The 19,918-nt window shown below is 34.4% G+C and overlaps 1 protein-coding gene across 3 annotated transcripts in view; it reads right to left on the reverse strand.

Moving 5' to 3' along the window:
• Window positions 1–4,390: 4,390 nt before the first annotated feature.
• Window positions 4,391–19,918, reverse strand: part of LOC101901551 (ras-associated and pleckstrin homology domains-containing protein 1) — a 95,256-nt gene continuing 79,728 nt past the window's right edge. For all 3 annotated transcript variants that reach the window (XM_059122476.1, XM_059122478.1, XM_059122477.1), the window contains 2 exons: window positions 11,570–12,659; window positions 4,391–7,536 (listed from right to left, as the gene is read on the reverse strand). In XM_059122476.1, the coding sequence (XP_058978459.1) occupies window positions 5,201–7,536; window positions 11,570–12,659 (3,426 nt within the window). In that variant the 3' untranslated portion in view covers window positions 4,391–5,200. The remainder of the gene's footprint in view (window positions 7,537–11,569; window positions 12,660–19,918) is intronic.

Below are 19,918 nucleotides of genomic sequence, written 5' to 3' on the forward strand. Positions count from 1 at the left end.
TTTTGTTGTTTTTTTATTAATTATTTTTTAATCAATTATTTTTATGTTTTATATATATAAAAAGCATTGCATGCCCACTAAAGTTTTAGTTAGTTTATTTTTTATTTTTATTATTTATTTATTTTTTTCATATTGTTTTCTTAGTCCTTAGTTTTATGAGTTTTGTAATAAAAAAATTAAAAATTAAAACAAAAAAATTATATAAAATTTTATGGCTTCTTTTTCTTGTGTATATAACTATTTGGAACAATACCTTATTTGTATTTCATTCATTATTATTTTATTTATTTTTTTTTTATAATTATTTTAATTTTTTATATATAGTAACCATACCATATTAAATATTGAAAAATACCATACTTATATATTAAATATTTTTAATTTTTGTTTGTTTTTTTTCACGGAGAGAAATCTCCATATATAGTTGTTCTTAAATTGGCAGGTTTTTTTTTTTTTAAATCAGAATTTCGAAAATATTTTTTTAATAAAATATTTCAATATTTTATATTAATTTTTTTAATATTTTAATATTTTTTATAAATAAAAAATGTATTTCATATACATTAACACTTTGAATACACCCAATATTTATTTAGTATAATTTACATTTTCAAAATTAAGCAAATTCACATTTTTTTCAAATTTCAAAATATTTAAAAAAAAAGTGCCTTTTTCAAAATTTCAGTTGTTCCCTTAACAGACATTCAAAGTTTTTTTATTAAAAAAAAATCAAAAATATTTATTTAAAAAAATCAAAATAAAACAAATGTTATTTACCACTGCGCCTTAAAATAGGCAACAATTTTCTTCCAGAAATCTTGTTCTATCAAATTTTATTCAAATTAATAATATTAAATTTTTAAAAATTTTAAAAATCCATTATTTAGAGGTCGCTTGAATAACCTTTTTATAAAAACCCTGGGTTGGTCTGGTCCCCTTATAGAGGCCTTCAAAAACCCCTAGATTAAGATTAAAGAATTTTCGGTTGAGAATGTGTTCTATGTAGATTATAAAAAATATCAAAGAGTGGGTTTGAGCCCCCTAAAATCGGTTTTAACGCTACAAAATATTTGAAAAGGGAAGCTATGCCAAATCGAGGATCTACTTTGAACATTGGATCCCTTGACCCACGTAATTAAAATTTGTTGAACACATCGTTTATACTTGGCTCTATAGCGGGCCAATGTTATCCAAAAATGTATTCCTCATGAAATTTTACTATAGCTCCCCGAAGATACCATAACTCTGACGTGGAAAATAAAGAGATAAGCAATAAAATTTAGACCATTTTAAATTGCAGGCCAAATTTTTCGATAAAACCCCAGTTTACAGATTAGTCTCCAATGGAGAAAATCTTCCCAATCAAATTTCAATCTAAGCCTCCGAACAAAAGAAATCTGTAGCTCTAATATTTATTGTGAAAAACACACAAACAATTTTTGGGTATAAAAACAAAAATCATTTTTAAAAGGTTTTTGAGGTTAGTTCTGAATTTCGAGGAATTTTTGAAGAGTGCTTCATTTTAGAGTGCTGGTGTCAAGGGAATAATTATTCTCCATCAAATTTCACTATGGGTCACCCAACAAATGATAGCTGAGAAATGAATAGAAAGTCTGAAAATATTGTAAATCATATTGGCAAAAGAAACAAAAAATATTTGTTTGTATTTTTGAGGTGAACTTTTATAATACGAACGATTTTCCCCCAGTGCCTCATTTTAGGAGGGTAATGCCAAAAGGAAAAATATTCTCTATCAAATTTCACTAAGGGTCACCAAACAAATAAAATCTATAGTTGTAACAGATATTGTAAAAATATCGGTATTGAATTTAGTTTTATAAAAATTGTATTATTTTCGGGTATATCTTTAAATTTTAGCCAAATTCTCCCACAAAATGGCATCTGAGGGTGGTGAGGTCAAGGAGAAAAATATTACTCATCAAATTTTACTATAGGTCACTGAACAAAAGAAACCTGTAAAATTAATAGGAATCGTGAAAATATCACAAAACAAATTTGATTTCAAAAATCAAAAATGAGTTTTACATTTTTTGAGGTTAGTTCTGAATTTCTCGAGTTTTTTTCTGAGAGCTTCATTTTAGAGGGGTGAAGTCAAGGGAAGAATTATTCACAATTAAATTTCAGTTTTGGCCACCATACATATGAAACCTGTAGATGTAATGTATATCCAAAAAAAAATGGGTATAAATTTGAGTTCCCTCAAAAATTGTATTATTTTCTGTATTCCTATAAATTTGCCAAATTCTCCCTTCAAACTTTATTTTAGAGCAATGCAGTCAAGAGCGGAAATATTCCTCATTAAATTCTACTATAGGTCACCGAAGAAGAGAAATTTGTAGATATAATAAGAATCTTGAAAATATCACAAAACAAATTGGGTTACTAAACAAACCAAAATTACTGATTTTGGGGTTACTTTCGAATTTCGAAAATTTATTTCTGAATGCTGAATTTCACCATAGGTCACCATACAAATGAAATCCGTAGATATAATACATATCGAAAAAAATATGGGTATCAATTTTAGTTGCCATCAAAAATTGTATTATTTTCGGTATATCTTTGAATTTATTACAAATTCTCCCCTCAAACTTTATTTTAAAGCGATGCATTCAAAAGGGGAAATATTCCTCATCAAATTCCATTATGGGTCACCGACCAAATGAAATATGTAGGACTTATAGAAATCTTTAAAATATCACAAAACAAATTTGGGTTCCCTCAAAAATTGTATTATTTTCGGATTTTCTTTGAATTTATGCCAAATTCTCCCTTCAAACTTTATTTTAGGGCGAGGCAGTCAAGGGAGGAAATATTCCTCATTAAATTCTACTATAGGTCACCGCAGAAGAGAAATTTGTAGGTATAATAAGAATCTTTAAAATATCACAAAACAAATTTGGTCGTAAAAAATCAAAAATTACTTGTACATGATTTTGAGGTTAGTTTCGAATTTCCAAATTTTTTGTCTGAATGCTTCATTTTAGAGCGGTGAAGTCAATGGAAGAATTATTCTCCATCGAATTTCACCATAGGTCACCATACAAATGAAATCCGTAAATATAATACATACGAAAAAAATATGGGTATATATTTGAGTTCTCTCAAAAATTGAACAATTTTCGGTATTTCTTTGAATTTATTACAAATTCTCCCCTCAAACTTTATTTTAGAGCAATGCAGTCATAAGGGGAAATATTCCTCATCAAATTCTACTATAGGTCACCGATCAAATGAAAGATGTTGGACTAATAGAAATCTTGAAAATATCACAAAACAAATTTGGGTTCCCTCAAAAAGTTTATTATTTTCGGGTTTTCTTCGAATTTATCCCAAATTCTCCCTTCAATCCTTTTTTTAGAGTCTTGCATTCAAGAGGGGAAATATTCCTCATAAAATTCTACTATAGGTCACCGGCCAAATGAAAGATGTAGGGCTAATAGGTATCTTGAAAATATCATAAAACAAATTTCGTCACAAAAAATCAAAAAATATGATTTTGAGGTTTTTTCCTAAATGCTTCATTTTAGAGGGGTGAAGTCAAGGGAAGAATTGTTCTCCATCAAATTTCAATACTGGTCACCATACAAATAAAATCTGTAGATATAATACATTTCAGAAAAAATATGGGTATCAATTTAAGTTCCCTTTAAAAATTGTATAATTTTCGGTATTTCTTTGAATTTATTACAAATTCTCCCTTCAAACTTTATTTTAGTGCGATGCAGTTAAGAGAAGAAATACTCCTCATCAAATTCTACTATAGGTCACCGAACAAATGAAAGATGTAGGGCCAATAGGAATCTTGAAAATATCATAAAACAAATTTCGTCACAAAAAATTAAAAAATATGATTTTGAGGTTAGTTTCTAATTTCGAAATTTTTTCTTTGAATGCTTCTTTTTAGAGGGGTGAAGTCAAGGGAAGAATTGTTCTCCATCGAATTTCACTGCAGGTCACCATACAAATGAAATGTCTAGATATACTGCATATCAGTAAAAAATTGGTATTAAATTGAAAAATATAAAAATTGCAGCATTTTGTATATCCTTTTTAATTTAAGCCGAATTCTAACCCAAAACTGCATCTGAGAGGGAAGAAGTCAAAGTAGAAAATATTCCCTATCAAATTTCACTATGGGTCACCGCACAAAAGATGTCTGTATATGCAAAATATAACGCAAGATTAGCGGATTTGAAATTAATTTATGAATTCTTTATTGCCAATTAGGCTCCATATTTGTATATGATCTTGAATTCAAAACAAATTGAAATTCCCAATTTGAATAGTATTTGACATTATGATGAGAATTAAAAATATAAATTAATTTTCAGGTTTATTTTAAACAATGAGGCCAATTCATAATTCGTTTTTTTGTTTTTAATTTAAAATAAAAATTTTATTGCATATTTTGTTTTATTTTTCCAAAAATCAAAACTAATTTAATTTTGAAGAAAAACATGTGGTTAGGCCATTTTAATTAGCCAAAAAAAGTATATATAATTAAAATCCATTTAAAAATAATTCTAAATTATTTATCATTATTATTATTACAACTGTGTATATAATTATAGAAATGTGTATAATTTGTATAAATTTAGGTATATGCGGGGGTGTATAATTTTACAAAAAAATCATTAAAATAAAAACTTTCTTTCATATATTTATATGGTTAGTTTACAATTCGAAAAGGAACTTAACTTAGAACATAAAGAGACGACAGGTATATAGATAGGTGGTTGGGTGGGCAGGGGAGGTTTGAATGCCCCCCGCCGCACCCACGAGTTTGTTTTGCAATTTAACGATTCGATTTATATTTTGATTAAATTTTTTTTTGTTCTATTCTAAAAAATTATTAAAATTTAGTTTGAATGCCAGCAAAGGTTTGTTTTGCAAATTTATCGATTCGATTTTTCTTAATTTTTTTAAATTTACTTTTTAAAATACAATCTTTCAAAGCACTTTTTTTAAATACTTAAAAATCTATGAATCTATAATTTTTGGGTTTTGTAAATCAAAAAAAAAAGATGCGCCAAAAAATTCGATTTTTTCTCTAGGACCGCCGCTTTGCTATTTTTCTTGTTATTGGAAGCTGTTACTCCTGGCCCTCCTTTTCATGGTTTGCCTTTGATTATTTCTGCCAAAAACCCCGTGCCCTAAAGCACTGGCCCAGAAAAGACTAAACACGGTGTGTCAAATGTGTTGAATCGCTTCGTTTGGGTGGTGGAGGCGGTGGTCGTTTGTTGCGTTTGGCCATATCCTGGGCCGCCGCTGCTGCTGCCGCTGGATTATGAACGCCGGCGGCTGTGGCTACTAATGGTGGTGGAGGTGCTGGCAGCTGGCCATATTGTTGCGAATCCATTGGATTCACTACACCGCCCGCCGCCGCAGCATTTGCATTGTTCGCGTGTATATTCTCATAGAGGGCATACTCATTCAATGGCGGCGGTTCACAGGCCACACCAGCTCCATAGTGTTCCTGCACCCAATTGCTTACATTGGCCGTCTCCCGATAAAAATGAGAATTCGAATTGAGATTGTGGGCCAGCAACTCCTCTGAGGAGAAATCACGGAAACCCAAAACTTCATGGGGTGTGGTGGCCGGTTCCAGTTTACATTTCTGGGCCACCTGCCATTTTTTACGCATTACCCTCTGCAGATCTTTGAGGAAATCTCTGGGAGGATTGGAATTCGATTCCTGCAGACGTTTGGGGGAACCATAATCCTGTTGGGACACCGATGAAATGGTTGAAGAACAATTTGAAAGCCGTGTGAGATCATTTCTTGGTGGCGGTAGTGGGCCGGGGGAATAGAAGGGTTCCTGCGGTTCTGGGGAGTGCATTTTCCGTCTCAGCAGTACCGGGGAATCGGCAAAGCTGACCTTTTTCTGTGTGGGTGGTGGTGGAGGTGGTAGGGAGTGGTTCATTTGTTGGCCGCTGGGCGCCACTACCGTGCCCTTGTAGTCTGGGGGATTTTTATAGGGTGGTGCTGCCTTAACGGCCGGCTTTATGGGCTTGGCTGGCACCGCTGGTGGTGGTACCTTGTGATTTCCAGGCTGGCCGCCGACAATTGAATAAATACCATTTGGATTGTTGCCGGTAGGTGTTGTTGGCGTCATGGCCACCTCCTCGGGCGGTGGTGGTGGCGGCAGTGATACCAAGGACAACTGGGAACCATATACATCCTGCTCAACTTCATTTAAGGCTGCTGGTGGCGGTGGTGGTGGCAATGAGTCCAACGACAAGGTGGAACAACTCATGGCATCCGCCGCCCCGGTCACAACATTATTCAAAACCGAAGGCGGTGGTGGTGGCAATTGGCTATCCTGGCCATAGCTGGAACTTACCACCAAAGGTTTGGCGCAAATGCTGGGCGTGGGAGTCGGGGTTGAATTCGAGGAACCCGATGAATTATTGGCATTCATGCTCTCCGCCGAACCCCTCTTTGTAAGGCCTGTCATTATGGCAGCAGTGGCGGCCCCAGCGGGACGTCTTTTCAGGGTGCCACTACCATTGGATTCTTGGGATTTACGGCGACTATGGCGCCTTGTCAGAGTTCCACTGTGTTCTGGCGAAGTATTATTCAAATCCTCATTATCTGCCTGTGTGTTCTCCCCCACCTCCTTCAGTTGCCTCGTCATTGTGGTCAGCGGTAAATTGGGTTTCATCGAAGGTTTGCGTTTGATTGTGCCCGTGGTAAATTCCGAATCAAAGCCATTATTATCATCTGACAAACAACCACTAGAGGAAGATGAGGAGGCCCTTGACACCCGACCACCACTTGAGGCCGACATACTGGATATGGCCGAAGAGACACTGCCACACTGCGAAGGTACCGCCGAAGAAATGCTGCTAATCGACTCGCTGCGCATGGATACGGCAAAGCTGCTCTGCGATATACCATCTCCGCCCATGGTCAACTCTTCCATCAGGCCCTTGTGATTATCCCACAACTGCTTGCCATACTTTGCCACCCGAATGGCGGTCAACCATTTTTCCATTGTCTCCAAATCCTCGGCGCAAAGCATTTTCAATGTCCGACATGATTTACCCAAACTAGAGTCCACAGCTGATTTAAAACCAAAGGTGTAATCTGTCGGGGCCTTCCATTTCTTGCGCCAGCCCAGACCGCGATACACATTGTAGCCATTGAAGAGGGTCAGGCACATTAGATCCCTTACATTTTTGGTTTTCTCTTTGGGAAAATAGTAAAGGCCTGAACTGCGCAGCACAAAATGATAACGTTTCCAACCCTTTTTCGGATCAGCTTTCATGTAGAGTGGTCCATCGACTTGTATCTCCGTATTGGTTTCGAAAAATTCCTCCAGCAACATGGAACGGGTGTGTTCATCATGTTGACTGCCCGGTGCCATTTGGGGGCCGGGTAAATACAATTCGGGGCGTATGAAGAGGGACACCTTATCGGAACGTTGTTGAAACAGTACACGATTGCCAGCATCAGAATTCCAGGTCATCAAATTGTCCACCAACAGCTCATGGTCCTCGAAAAGACGTTCTGAAAAAAGGAGAGTGTTAATAAAGATTTTCATCATTTTTAAGAAAAAAAAAAGGGGATTCAAAGCAAGCTGAGGGGCGGAGGGCAACAAATAAGTTTCCATACAAAATTGAAGGAAGTTTCCAAGACAAAAACTTCCAAACTTTTCCTAGCAAAGCAAAAAAGTTCATCCAGGATTTCTTGCGAGCCAAACAAATTTGGTTATAAAAAAATCACATTTTTTGTATGTTTTTGAGGTTAGTTACAAATTTCAAAGATTTTTCCTTTAGATCTTCATTTTAGGGCATTGATGTCAAGGGGAAAATTATTCTCCATCAAATTTCACTATAGGTCAGCGAACAAGGGAAATATATAGGTATTATATATATCGTGGAAATGTCGTAAACAAATTTGGCTAGTATACTTTAATGAAAAATAAATATTTTGTTTCATGTTTTTGGGGTTAGTTACGAATTTTGAAAGATTTTTCCTCAGAACTTTATTTTAGGACATTGATGTCAAGGGGAAAATGGTTCACCATCGAATTTTACTATAGGTCACCGAACAAAAGAAATCGATAAGTATAACAGAGATCGCGAAAATATTCCACACGAATTTGATTATAAAAACCAGAAAATATTTTGTACATATTTTTGAGGTTAGTTACGAATTTTGAAAGATTTTTCCTCAGGGCTTGATTTTTGGACTTTGATGTCAAGGGAAAAATTGTTCTCCATCAAATTTCACCATAGGTCACAGAACAAAGGAAATCTGTAGGTATCATATATATCCTGAAAATATTGCCTACAAATTTGATTTAAAAAAAAAAAACAAGAAAATATTTTGTACATGTTTTTGAGGTTAGTTGCGAATTTCGAAAGATTTTTCCTTAGGTCTTCATTTTAGGACATTGATGTCAAAGGGAAAATTGTTCTCCATCAAATTTCACTATAGGTCGTCGATTAAAAGATATCGATAAGTATAACAGAGATCGCGAAAATATTGCATACAAATTTGATTATAAAAACAAGAAAATATTTTGTGCATGTTTTTAAAGTTAGTTCCTAATTTTGAAAGATTTTCCCTCAGGGCTTGATTTTTGGACTTTGATGTCAAGGGGAAAATTATTCTCCATCCAATTTCACTATAGGTCACCAAACAAAGGAAGTCTGTAGGTATCATATATATCGTGAAAATATTGCATACGAATTTGATTATAAAAACAAGAAAATATTTTTTATATGTTTTTGAGGTTAGTTACGAATTTGGAAAGATTTTTCCTCAAATCTTCATTTTAGGCCATTGATGTCAAAGGGAAAATTGTTCTCCATCAAATTTCACTATAGGTCACAGAACAAAGGAAATCTGTAGGTATCATATATATCCTAAAAATATTGCCTACAAATTTGATTAAAAAACAGGAAAATATTTTGTGCATATTTTTGAGGTTAGTTACGAATTTTGAAAAAAATTTAATCAGATCATCATTTTAGGGCATTGATGTAAAGGGGAAAATTGTTCTCCATCAAATTTCACTATAGGTCACAGAACAAAGGAAATCTGTAGGTATCATATATATCGTGAAAATATTGCCTACAAATTTGATTTAAAAAACAAGAAAATATTTTGTACATGTTTTTGAGGTTAATTCCGAATTTTGAAAGATTGTTCCTCACATTTTCATTTCAGGGCATTGATGTCAAGGGGAAAATTGTTCTCCATCAAATTTCACCATAGGTCACAGAACAAACGAAATCCGTAGGTATCATATATATCGTGAAAATATTGCATAAAATTTTCATTATAAAAACAAGAAAATATTTTGTGCATGTTTTTAAGGTTAATTCCGAATTTCGAAAGATTTTTCCTCTGGGCTTGAGTTTTGGACTTTGATGTCAAGGGGAAAATTAATCTCCATCGAATTTTACTATAGGTCACCGAACAAAAGAAATCGATAAGTATAATACCTATCGTGAAAAAATAGCGTACGAATTTGATTATAAAAGCAAGAAATTAATTTGTACATGTTTTTGAGGTTAGTTCTGAATTTTGAAAGATTTTTCCTCAAATCGTCATTTTAGGCCATTGATGTCAAAGGGAAAATTGTTCTTTATCAAATTTCACTACAGGTCACCGAAGAAAGGAAATCTGTAGGTATTATATATATATCATGGAAATATTGCATACAAATTTGCTTATAAAAACAAGAAAATATTTTATGAATGTTTTCGAGGTTAGCTCCCAATTTTAAAAGATTTTTCCTCAAATCTTTATTTTAGGCCATTGATGTCAAAGGGAAAATTGTTCTTTATCAAATTTCACTACAGGTCACCGAAGAAAGGAACTCTGTAGTTGTAATTCATATCGCAAAAATTGCGATATCAAATTCTAATTAATAAAAATTGTATTATTTTTTATATCTCTTCAAAAATTAACTAAATACATTCCTAAAAATTCATTTGAGGGAAGTGAAGTCAAAGGGGAAAATGTTCCCCATCAAATTTCACTATGGGCCACCGAATAAAAGTTTTTTGTATGCACACTATATATCACAAAAAACGGACATCAATTTGAGATCTGGATAAATTATAATATTTTTGGTATGCCATTGAATTTAAGCCAAATTCTCCCTCAGAAATTAATTTGAGAGGGGTGACCTAAAGAGAAAAAATATTCTCCATTAAATTTCACTATGGGTCACTGAAGAACACAAATCCCTAAATATAATACATATCGTTAAAAAATCGGTATCAAATTAAGATACATAAATTTTGTATGATTTTCATTAGCAATTTGAATTTAAGCCAAATTCTGTACCTAAAATTCATTTGAGGGGAGTGAAGTCAAGGGGGGAAATATTCTCCATAGTATTTCACTATAGGTCACCGAACAAAAGAACACCGTAAATACAAAATATAATGCTGTAAATATGGCAAATATAATGATAACACGGTTTCCAAGAGTTTGAAAATAAAGTATGTTAATATTTTTGAACCTACTGTCGTTTTTGGCCGAATTCTTCCCTAAAAATTAATTTTATGAAAATTGTCTCAAAGAAAAAAAGGTTCTCCATCAAATTTTACTATGTGCTACCGAACAAAAGAACGCTGTAGATATAATACATGGAACTTTAAAACGGTTCATATAACGAAAATATGTTGTAAAAACAAGAAATATATATTTTTAAGAACCTATTTTCGTTTTGGGTCCGATTCTCCCCTAAAAATTAATTTTAGGTAAATAATCTCAAAGGAAGAAATATTCTTCAGCAAATTTCACTATGGGTCACCAACGACATGATGTCCGTAAGTTTAATGGTTTCCACGGGAAATGGTCCACTGAAATCTTGTCATTATTCCTTTGACTCTCCCAGTGCTAGAGGAGAGTTTAATTGTTTGTTGGAGAGAATAAAGGTTCTGAGCCCTGCTAAGATGGTACTGTACAAACAGTTTTTAAAGTACTGTGCCTAAGGAAAATCTCCACTATTTAAGATAGCAACGCCACCACTTGGAACGGAAATTTGTAGAACTAAATTGATGGTGGTTGTGGCATTTGCTCGAAGAAAATTTCCATCCAACTAAAATGGGCAACAGTTTTGCTTGTCAGATAAATCCGATGGAAAATTGAGCTGTTCGGAAATTATTTTCAAACAGAAAATTTTCAATTTGAACTAAGAACTCCAACAAAAAATATCAAATTTTAAAGGCTTTAGGCTGCACTTGAACAATTCTTAAGTTGTAAGAGCCTCAAGAAATTCCGAAAATGTTCTTAAAAATCCTAGGTTCAAGGGTTCTTGATGTTTGAAAAAATCAAAATCAGATAGGCCATTGATTATTAATTAATTTTCTTGAAAAATCCTCAATTCCAGAGTCATTGGAGCTTGAATATTCTAAATAAGCGAAGGTCCTTAAAAACCCCAAAAGGAATTCATTGATGAAATCTAAAAAAGACAATGGATCATTAAAAAAATTTCTTAAACAAATATTCAATTCTCTCACCCCTCCCGGCTTGCTTCTTACTGCCTTCTCCTCCCACCTGGTGCTTGGGTACTTACCCATTTGTAAATCGCCTAAATTCTCAACCAAGGCCCAATTCGGTTGCATTTGTACATGATTTTTGTCGGCCAACAAACGTGTCACATGCCCGCATGTCATACGCTCATCGACCAGCAGCGACTTGGATGCCCCGTCCGAGGTAAAGGCCTTGACGAATAGACGGCGTATGGGTGCCGTTTCCAGTTTGTGTAGGGCCAACTGGATCTTGGCCGCCTTGGTGTTGCCGGAGAGCGGCAAAACAGGTTGATGTTGATGCATCATACGTTTGTGATGCAGAGCTGAGCTCATGCCCGACGAGGCTGAAGATTCGCTGGACAACAGTGAGACCGTGTCACTGAAGGCCGAATCATTGTCGGGCGATTCGGTGCGTGGCTCTCTCAGCTGGGTTGCAGTGTTGCCATTATTTGTTGTTGTTGTTGTTGCTGCTGTTGTCATCGTCTGCATCGAAGGATGATGATGGGCACTGTTGCTGACATGGCTACCGTTTTCCGATACACCCGATGAGGAACATAATGAATGTGAAGTACTGCTGCTACCGGCCTCCGAGGAGCCCGATATTGAGGTGGCCCCCGAAATGGTGGAATTTGTGCGTGAATGAGTTCGGGTCGAGGAGGGGGTACACATGGCCCCCGGCCCACCGGCTGCTGGCAGAAAATTGGCATCGCCCGCCGCAATTTGGGCCTCCAAAAGGCTTAGCTCTCCCAAGATGACATCAAGTTCGGACTCTTGTGTTTCTTCTAGATTTGCCATTGAAATGCGATACGAGTGAGAAGCTCCGCCACCACCACCACCAGTTTCACCACCTGCTGCTGCTGCTAGACCCGGGGAAGACGTCAAACAGCGATCCGAGAATTTACGTAGCTTAACACCAGCCGCCGCACCACCTGCTATGGCAGCGCTGGGCGAGGAGGATAATAGGCCTGTGGAGCTATGGAAATTATATGGATAATCTCCAATGCAGCCGCCGCCCAAACTTTGCTTGGAGGGACTGGTATAGCAACTGTTGCTGGTGCTGTTGCCGCCGGCAGTTGCAATGGCACTTTTGCCAATACTTGGACAAGTATCGGCTAGATTGGTGAGATTTTTAATCTGTAACGAGAGAGAAAAAAAATCATTAATCAAAAATTCATGCCTGATTTAAGAGGTTTCGGAAATAAATGAAATATAAAAAACAAAAACAACAACAAAACCATTAATCACCCAATTCAAGAGCATTTCAGAAAAAAAAACCACAACCTTCAAGGGTATCTGCATCGTTTGGAAAGGTCAACCCCAAGTGGAAAATGAAGAACAAGAATTTAAGAAATGAAAAACAAAACCAAGACCATGGCCAAGGCAAGGCAAAATGCATTGGAGCATTACTTCGGCTCCTCCCCCTCTTGATAGTTATTAACTAGTCTCCCCTGACTTGCAGTCGAACAGGCCAAAGTCAATGACCTACGACCCCAACACTTTTTATGTTTATGGCGATTTTTTACCTCTCTCTCCCTCATCCCCCACCCCCCTCCCCTCGTCGATAACAAATGTTTCCTGTAGTCTGGGATAGGTTATAATAGTTCTGGAACAGTTGGTCGTTTGGGTTTGTTTATTTGCCAGCTAGTGCCCTCTCTTCCCCCCCCTTCCCCTCCCCCTCTAGCTTAGAACTTTCAACTTTCTATTCAGTTGTTTTTTTTTTTTGTTTTTTATTATTTTAAAACTCTCTCTCACACTTAATTTCCCCTCTGCGGTTAAAGTTTGGTTAACAGTTTTGTGGTATCCAATGGGAAAATATGTGGGGGAGTGAGGACAACAGTACTGCCACCATTAAATATGAAACAGTGGTTTCGGATTACAAACGTATAGTGGGGGAGGAATGAAATTCAAGATGAACCCAAGAGGAAACCTTGAAACAGAAAACCAGTGACCTAAATTTCGCGCCTGACTTTGAATTATTGACAAAGGCCAAGGATAAAAATTCAGAGGACTTAGAACAGAAAATTATAGAATTTTTGTGGCAATAGGACTGGATATTCTTAAGCACAATATTTTATAGGCTAAGGAAATTATCTGAAAAATTCAAGAAGCCCAAAATTCTCTTCTACCCAGGAAAGAATGTTTTTTTTTTTTTTTTTTTTTTTTTGGATTTTTGAAATTTTTACAGATTTTAAGGGGCTTAGAACAGAAAATTAAAGACTTTTTGTATCAATAATAAAAGGCAATACACACACGTAGGACTGGATATTTTTCTACACAATTTTTATAGGCTAAGGAAATTCTCTGAAAAATTCAAGAAGACCAAAATTCTCTTCTCCCCAGGAAACTATTTTTTTTTTTAATTTTTGACTTTTTTTACAGATTTTTATTCCAATTTTTTACCAAAATTTCAAGAAATGCTATCCCCAATTTTCCAAACAATTTATTTTGTGAAGATAAATTAACTACTTCGGAAGTTATGACCTGTAGAACAATTACTGAAAATTTAGAAATTTTGCGCAAGTCAAATTTTCGGGAAATCTCCGGTATTTGTTGAGCTATATTCATAATACCTTAGGATTTTAAAGAATATGATCCATAATCTTCAAAACAATTTTTTTTTGTGAAGATACATCAACTACTTTAGGAGTTATGACCTCTAAAATTATTACCAAAAATGCAAACATTTTGCGCATATTTAATTTTGCGGATATCTCCGGTATTTTTTGAGCTATAGTTATAATATTACAGGATTTGAAAGTCCATGGTCCATAATCTTCAAAACTATTTATTTTGTGGAGATTTATCAGCTACTTCAAAAGTTATGACCTGTAGGACAATTACTGGAAATTCAGAAATTTTGCGCATCTCTAATTTTCTAGATATCTCCGATATTTTCTGAGCTATATTCATAATACTGCAGAATTTTAAAGAATATGATCCATAATCTCCAAAACAATTTATTTTGTGAAGATACTTCAACTACTTTAAGAGTTATGACCTCTAAAATTATTACCAAAAATTCAAGCATTTTTCGCACATCGAATTTTCCGGATATCTCCGACATTTGCTGAGCTATATTTATAATATTACAGGATTTGAAAGTCCATGGTCCATAATCTTCAAAACAATTTATTTTGTGAAGATACGTCAACAATTTTAAAAGTTATGATCTCTAGAAAGTTTAACAAAAATTCGGAAATTTTGCGCAAGTAAAATTGTTCACATAACTCTGGAATTTGTTGAGCTATCTCCAAGATCTCTCAAAATTTCTTAGAGTTAGTCCCGTTCTTGCCAAAACAATTTATTTTATGAAGATACATCAACGAATGTAAAAGTTGTAGCCCCCGGATCACAAACCAAAATTTTCAAAATTTTGCGCAAGGCAAATTTTCCGCATAACTCTGGTATTTGTTGGGCTATCTCCATTCTTATACGAAATTTCTTAAAATGTGGCACTTATTAGCCGAAACAATCTGTTTTATGAAGATACATCAAGTACCCCAAAAATTATGGCCTGCGAAAAATTAACGAAAATCAAAAATTTTGCGCAAGCCATAATTTCCGGATATCTCCAGTATTTGAGGAGTTACATTGAAATTACCCTCAGATTATTTTAATCCGACCTCCTCCCGAGGAAATTCACTGATTTTTGTCAAGAAACTCCAATCAACAGAGAGGGAATGCAACTTTTATTCCGATTGGCAAGTAGTAGAATTATTTTAGATAGCAAGAACATTTTTCTTAAATTTTAGGCGATTTTTTCACAGTTAGCATCACTTTTTCTACACATGATCTTGAAGAAGGAGGAGTCTGCTATTTATATCAATTTAATTTACATAGATAAACTAACTACATCAAAAGTTATGGCCCCTGGAAGGATTACGCAAAAATGATTGAAAAACAATGTAACTAACTAGGGTTTTTTGCGTTTTTCTTCAATTTTTTGGCGATTTTTTACAGTTAGCATTACTTTTTCGATACATTGTATTCAAGAAGGAAGCCTCAACTATGAAAATAATTTAATTTTATAAAGTTGAGGCAATTAATTCAAAAGTTATGATACCAGAAGCAATTACGCAAAACACGTAAAAAAATTCACAATATTTGCGCATGCCTTTTTTTCCCGATATCTCTGGTATTTGTAGGAATATATGTATATAACTCACACAGTATGGGAATCAGGTGTCCCTCTTGACAAAATAATGCAATTTATCCCATAAATCCCAAAGAGGATGGAAAATGTGCAAGTGGAAGGCACATTATAAAGCAAAGTTACCATATAATAAAGTAAAGACCATTTTCTTCATTTTTTGCCGATTTTTCAGAGCTATTACCACTTTTTCTACATGTCATCTTAAAAAAGGAATTCATCTTAACCAGAATTGATATAAGTTTCAGTGATACACCAACTATTTCAAAAGTTATGGTCCAAGGAGCGTTTGTGCAAAATTTTCAAAAATCCTTAATGTTGAGCAAGCCCCATTTTTCCGATATCTCTTAAATTTTTCCAGATACATGTACATAACTCGTACGATGTAGTAATCAGGTGTCTCTCTGTCAAAATAATGTGATTTCTCCCTGATTTACCAAACGAGAGAAAAGATATACCACTAGTAGTATCTATGTAAGGCGAGATACAATTCGGAACATAGGAGAGTCATTTTCTTAAATTTTTGGCGATTTTTTTCAAAAATAACCTCTTCCTATTGCTCGTATTATTAAAGAAGGTTGTCTACAATATTAAAAATAATTTATTTCACGATGATATCGAAAATACTTCAAAAGTTATGGCCTTTTGAGCAATTACGCAAAAATTCAAATTTTGCGCAAGCTCAATTTTCTCGATATCTTGGGAATTTGGAGAGATGTGGCTCTAAAAGTCGTAGCAAAGTTGCAGGGGTTATGTTTCTTTCCAAAAAAAGAGATTTTACCAAAAATCTCCGATCGGGTGCAAAGATATCGAACTTGACAACCTTTTGCCAACCTTAATCCATTTTTGTTAATTTTGCCCAATTTTTGGGTTATATTTTTAGGAAGAAGATACCGTTTTCTACGTCTAGTTTGAGTTGGAGGTGCATATCTATGAAACAAATTAAAATTATGAAGATATATGTAAAAACATATGAGATATGGTCTTTAGACAGATTACGCAAAAAATTGCCAAAAATTTGAAAATTTTGCGCTTGTGGAAATTTCCCTATATCTTTGGTATTTGGTGAGATATACAGGCAAAATTTGTGTTTTATGAAAGCTGAGATGTCCCTCTTTCCTATTCAAGGAGATTTAAGAAAAATATTACCGTATTAGGTAAAGATATTGATCTTTCGAATCAAAGGTCTTTAAATGTTACGTTGCAATTTCCTACGAACAGGATTCCAGTTTTTCGACCCTTCCCAACCACTGTAAGTATTTTTATTAAACGGCAGATTAAGCACGAAAAAAGCCTTCCACACCAGGTTCTTATCGTGATATGCCGCCAACTCTGTGCCAGCCAGTAAACGTTTAGTAATAGTAATAATAACAATGGGAAAAATAGAGGTTCAAGAGATGAAAAAAGGCAAAATGGGAAAATGACGAGCGGCCCTCTATTCATAAAACGAACAAAAATTAAATTTTCATATTTTCCCATTCTTTTGGAAATGGAAATGAAAGGAGTGTTTTTGTTTTGATAGTTGATTGTTGCTTTGGGTTCTAGGCTATGCCAGACGAGACCATGGCATGCCGATGAAGCAACGATATACAAAATATGAGTCCAGTGATTCCTTGTCAGAGAGGGGGGAGAGGGGTTGTAAGGCCATAAAATACCAAGGGTTGCGGATGGGGGTTTGCAAATTCACCCAAAAGTCTTCTACGGAAGTCATTGTTTTATGTTGTCCGAATTAAAACGCTACCCCGCCTGAACTTCCGTTTTAAATTAGAAAAATGTTTCAATTATTTCCAGTTGCTACGAAGGAGCTGTGGTGTTATAATAACAAACAAATTATAGCAAATTATCGCCATTTGTTTTTTTTTTTAAAGAGGGGACACCACTCTCCCATTGGAATATTACATCAATAATGTAATGGCAAGATTACATTTTCGCCGGTTGGTTGGCTTGGCTTGCTTCCCATCAATTATAGTTCAAGGTTGTGTGAGTGAAATGCCTCCATTGTGTGCCGGCCTGCCTGATTATTTCAGTGATTCATTATAAATTCTCAAGAAAATTTAAAATTACAACAATGAGAAAAAAAAATATGAAAATAAAAACAAATAAGTAAGCGGAAGAATGTGGCTGGATGGATGGATGTGGTGGAGAAGGCGGCCAAGCTAATTTTAAATTATACAAAACAATTTAATTTAAATTGCATTACGCATACAGTTGGCAACAAGATGTGAGTCAAAAAGGGAAATATATTGAAAATCTGAAATGCAGTGTAAAGCTGGGAGATTCTTCTTCCAACAAAAATGCATTTCATGACGATAAGCCGCTTAGTTCAAAAGTTATGGCCTTTAGAAAAAAGATGCGGAAAACTAGGCTAAATTTGGAAATTTAAGGTAACTGCAAATTTTTGGCGATATCTCTGTCATTTTATCAGCTACCAGCTAAAAAACTGTAGTGCAGTAAAGCTGAGACATTCTTCTTTCAGAATCATGTTGTTTGAAAAAGAAATTCCCAGTAGTTCGAAAATTAAAGCTCCAGGAGGAGGTTCCAGCAAAATGTACTAACAAATGATATTTTATGGTAATTTTTCAGTTTTATACATATCTCTGAAAATTCTTGAGTTACAACATTTTAAGCAGTCACATTTAAAGGTAGGATCTTCCTCTTCCAATATCAAGTTAATTGAGGGAGATAGACCAATTAATTCCAAAGTTATGGCCTCTAAAAACAAGATACGAAAAAACCAGGAAAATTTGTCAATTTTAAGTAACTCTTCATTTTTGGCAATATCTCCTAAATTTGTTCAGATACAGCCATCTAATTTGTCCTTCTTCAAAGCCAAGAACTTCATCTGTCGAAAAAAATTTATATTGTGAAGATATTTCGATTAATTCGCAAGTTAATTGCCTCTTAAAAATTGTTGGCGAAAAAAGTACTCAAAAAATTATTTTTAGGCATATGCCCAATTTTAGCTATATCTCTTGAATTTTCTTAGATACGAATCCAAAATATTTCATAATTATAATTCGTACATATTTCTTTTCCAATAACAAGTTATTTGAGTAAAATCGGCCAATCAATTCCAAAGTTATGGCCTCCAAAAACCAAATACGAAAAAACCAGCAAAAATTAGAAATTTTAAGTAATGTCACATTTTTTGCTATATCTCCTACATTTGTTCAGATACTGCCATCAAATTTGTCTTAATTTAAAGCCAAGATCTATATCTGCTATAATAAATTTAGTATTGTGAAGATATTTCGATAAATTCGAAAGTTATGACCTCTTAAAAACGTTTGCGAAAAAGATACTCAAAAAATAATTTTTGGGCATATGTCAATTTTTAGCTATATCTCAAGAATTTTCTTAGATACGAATCCAAAATATTTCATAATTATAATTCGTACATATTCCTCTTCCAATATCAAGTTAATTGAGGAAGATAGACCAATTAGTTCAAAAGTTATGGGCCTCGGAAAATGATGACGGAAAAATTACAAAAAATTGTCAATTTTGAGTAAACATGTATTTTTGCCTATATCTCAGCAATTCCTTAAGGTTCAAAAGTTACTTTCACCTATTCTACATAGATCTAAATGTTCCAATCTGAGAATTATTTTACTTTTTGAAGATATCCCGAATAGTTGTAAAGTTATGAGCCCAAGAAACTAGTTGCCCAAAAATATACAAACAAACCCAATTTTTGAGTTATTACACATTTTTTGCGATATCTTTGGTAATTGGTTATCTAGGTTAGTGGAATCTACATCGATGTTAAGCAGATATGTCCAACTCTTAGAAATATTTTACTTTTGAAGATATCCCGACTAGTTCCAAAGTTACGAGTTCATGAAATCGGTTGCGCAAAAAATGTAAGCAAATGCTATTTTTGGGTTATTGTATATTTTTGGCGATATCTTTGGTATTTGTTTAGCTATATGGTTGGAACTTACTTCGGTGTAAAGCAGAGATTTCCAACTCTTAGAATTACTCTGCTTTTTGAAGGTATCCGAACTAGTTTCAAAGTTATGAGCTCAAGAAAGCGGTTACGCAAAATATGCAAAAAAAAGTACTTTTTGGGTAATTGTACATTTTTGGCGATAACTTTGGCATTTTTTTAGTTACGTCGATGAAATATTCGCCAAAGTAAAGGCAGGATATTCTTCTCCCATAAATATCTTATTTTTTGGAGAAATGTCGACTAGTTCCAAAGCTATGAGTCCAGGAAAGTGGTTACGCAAAAAATATTAAC

The sequence above is a fragment of the Musca domestica genome, unplaced genomic scaffold, assembly GCF_030504385.1.
Source record: "Musca domestica strain aabys unplaced genomic scaffold, Musca_domestica.polishedcontigs.V.1.1 20, whole genome shotgun sequence".
Classification (NCBI taxonomy): Eukaryota; Metazoa; Arthropoda; class Insecta; order Diptera; family Muscidae; genus Musca; species Musca domestica.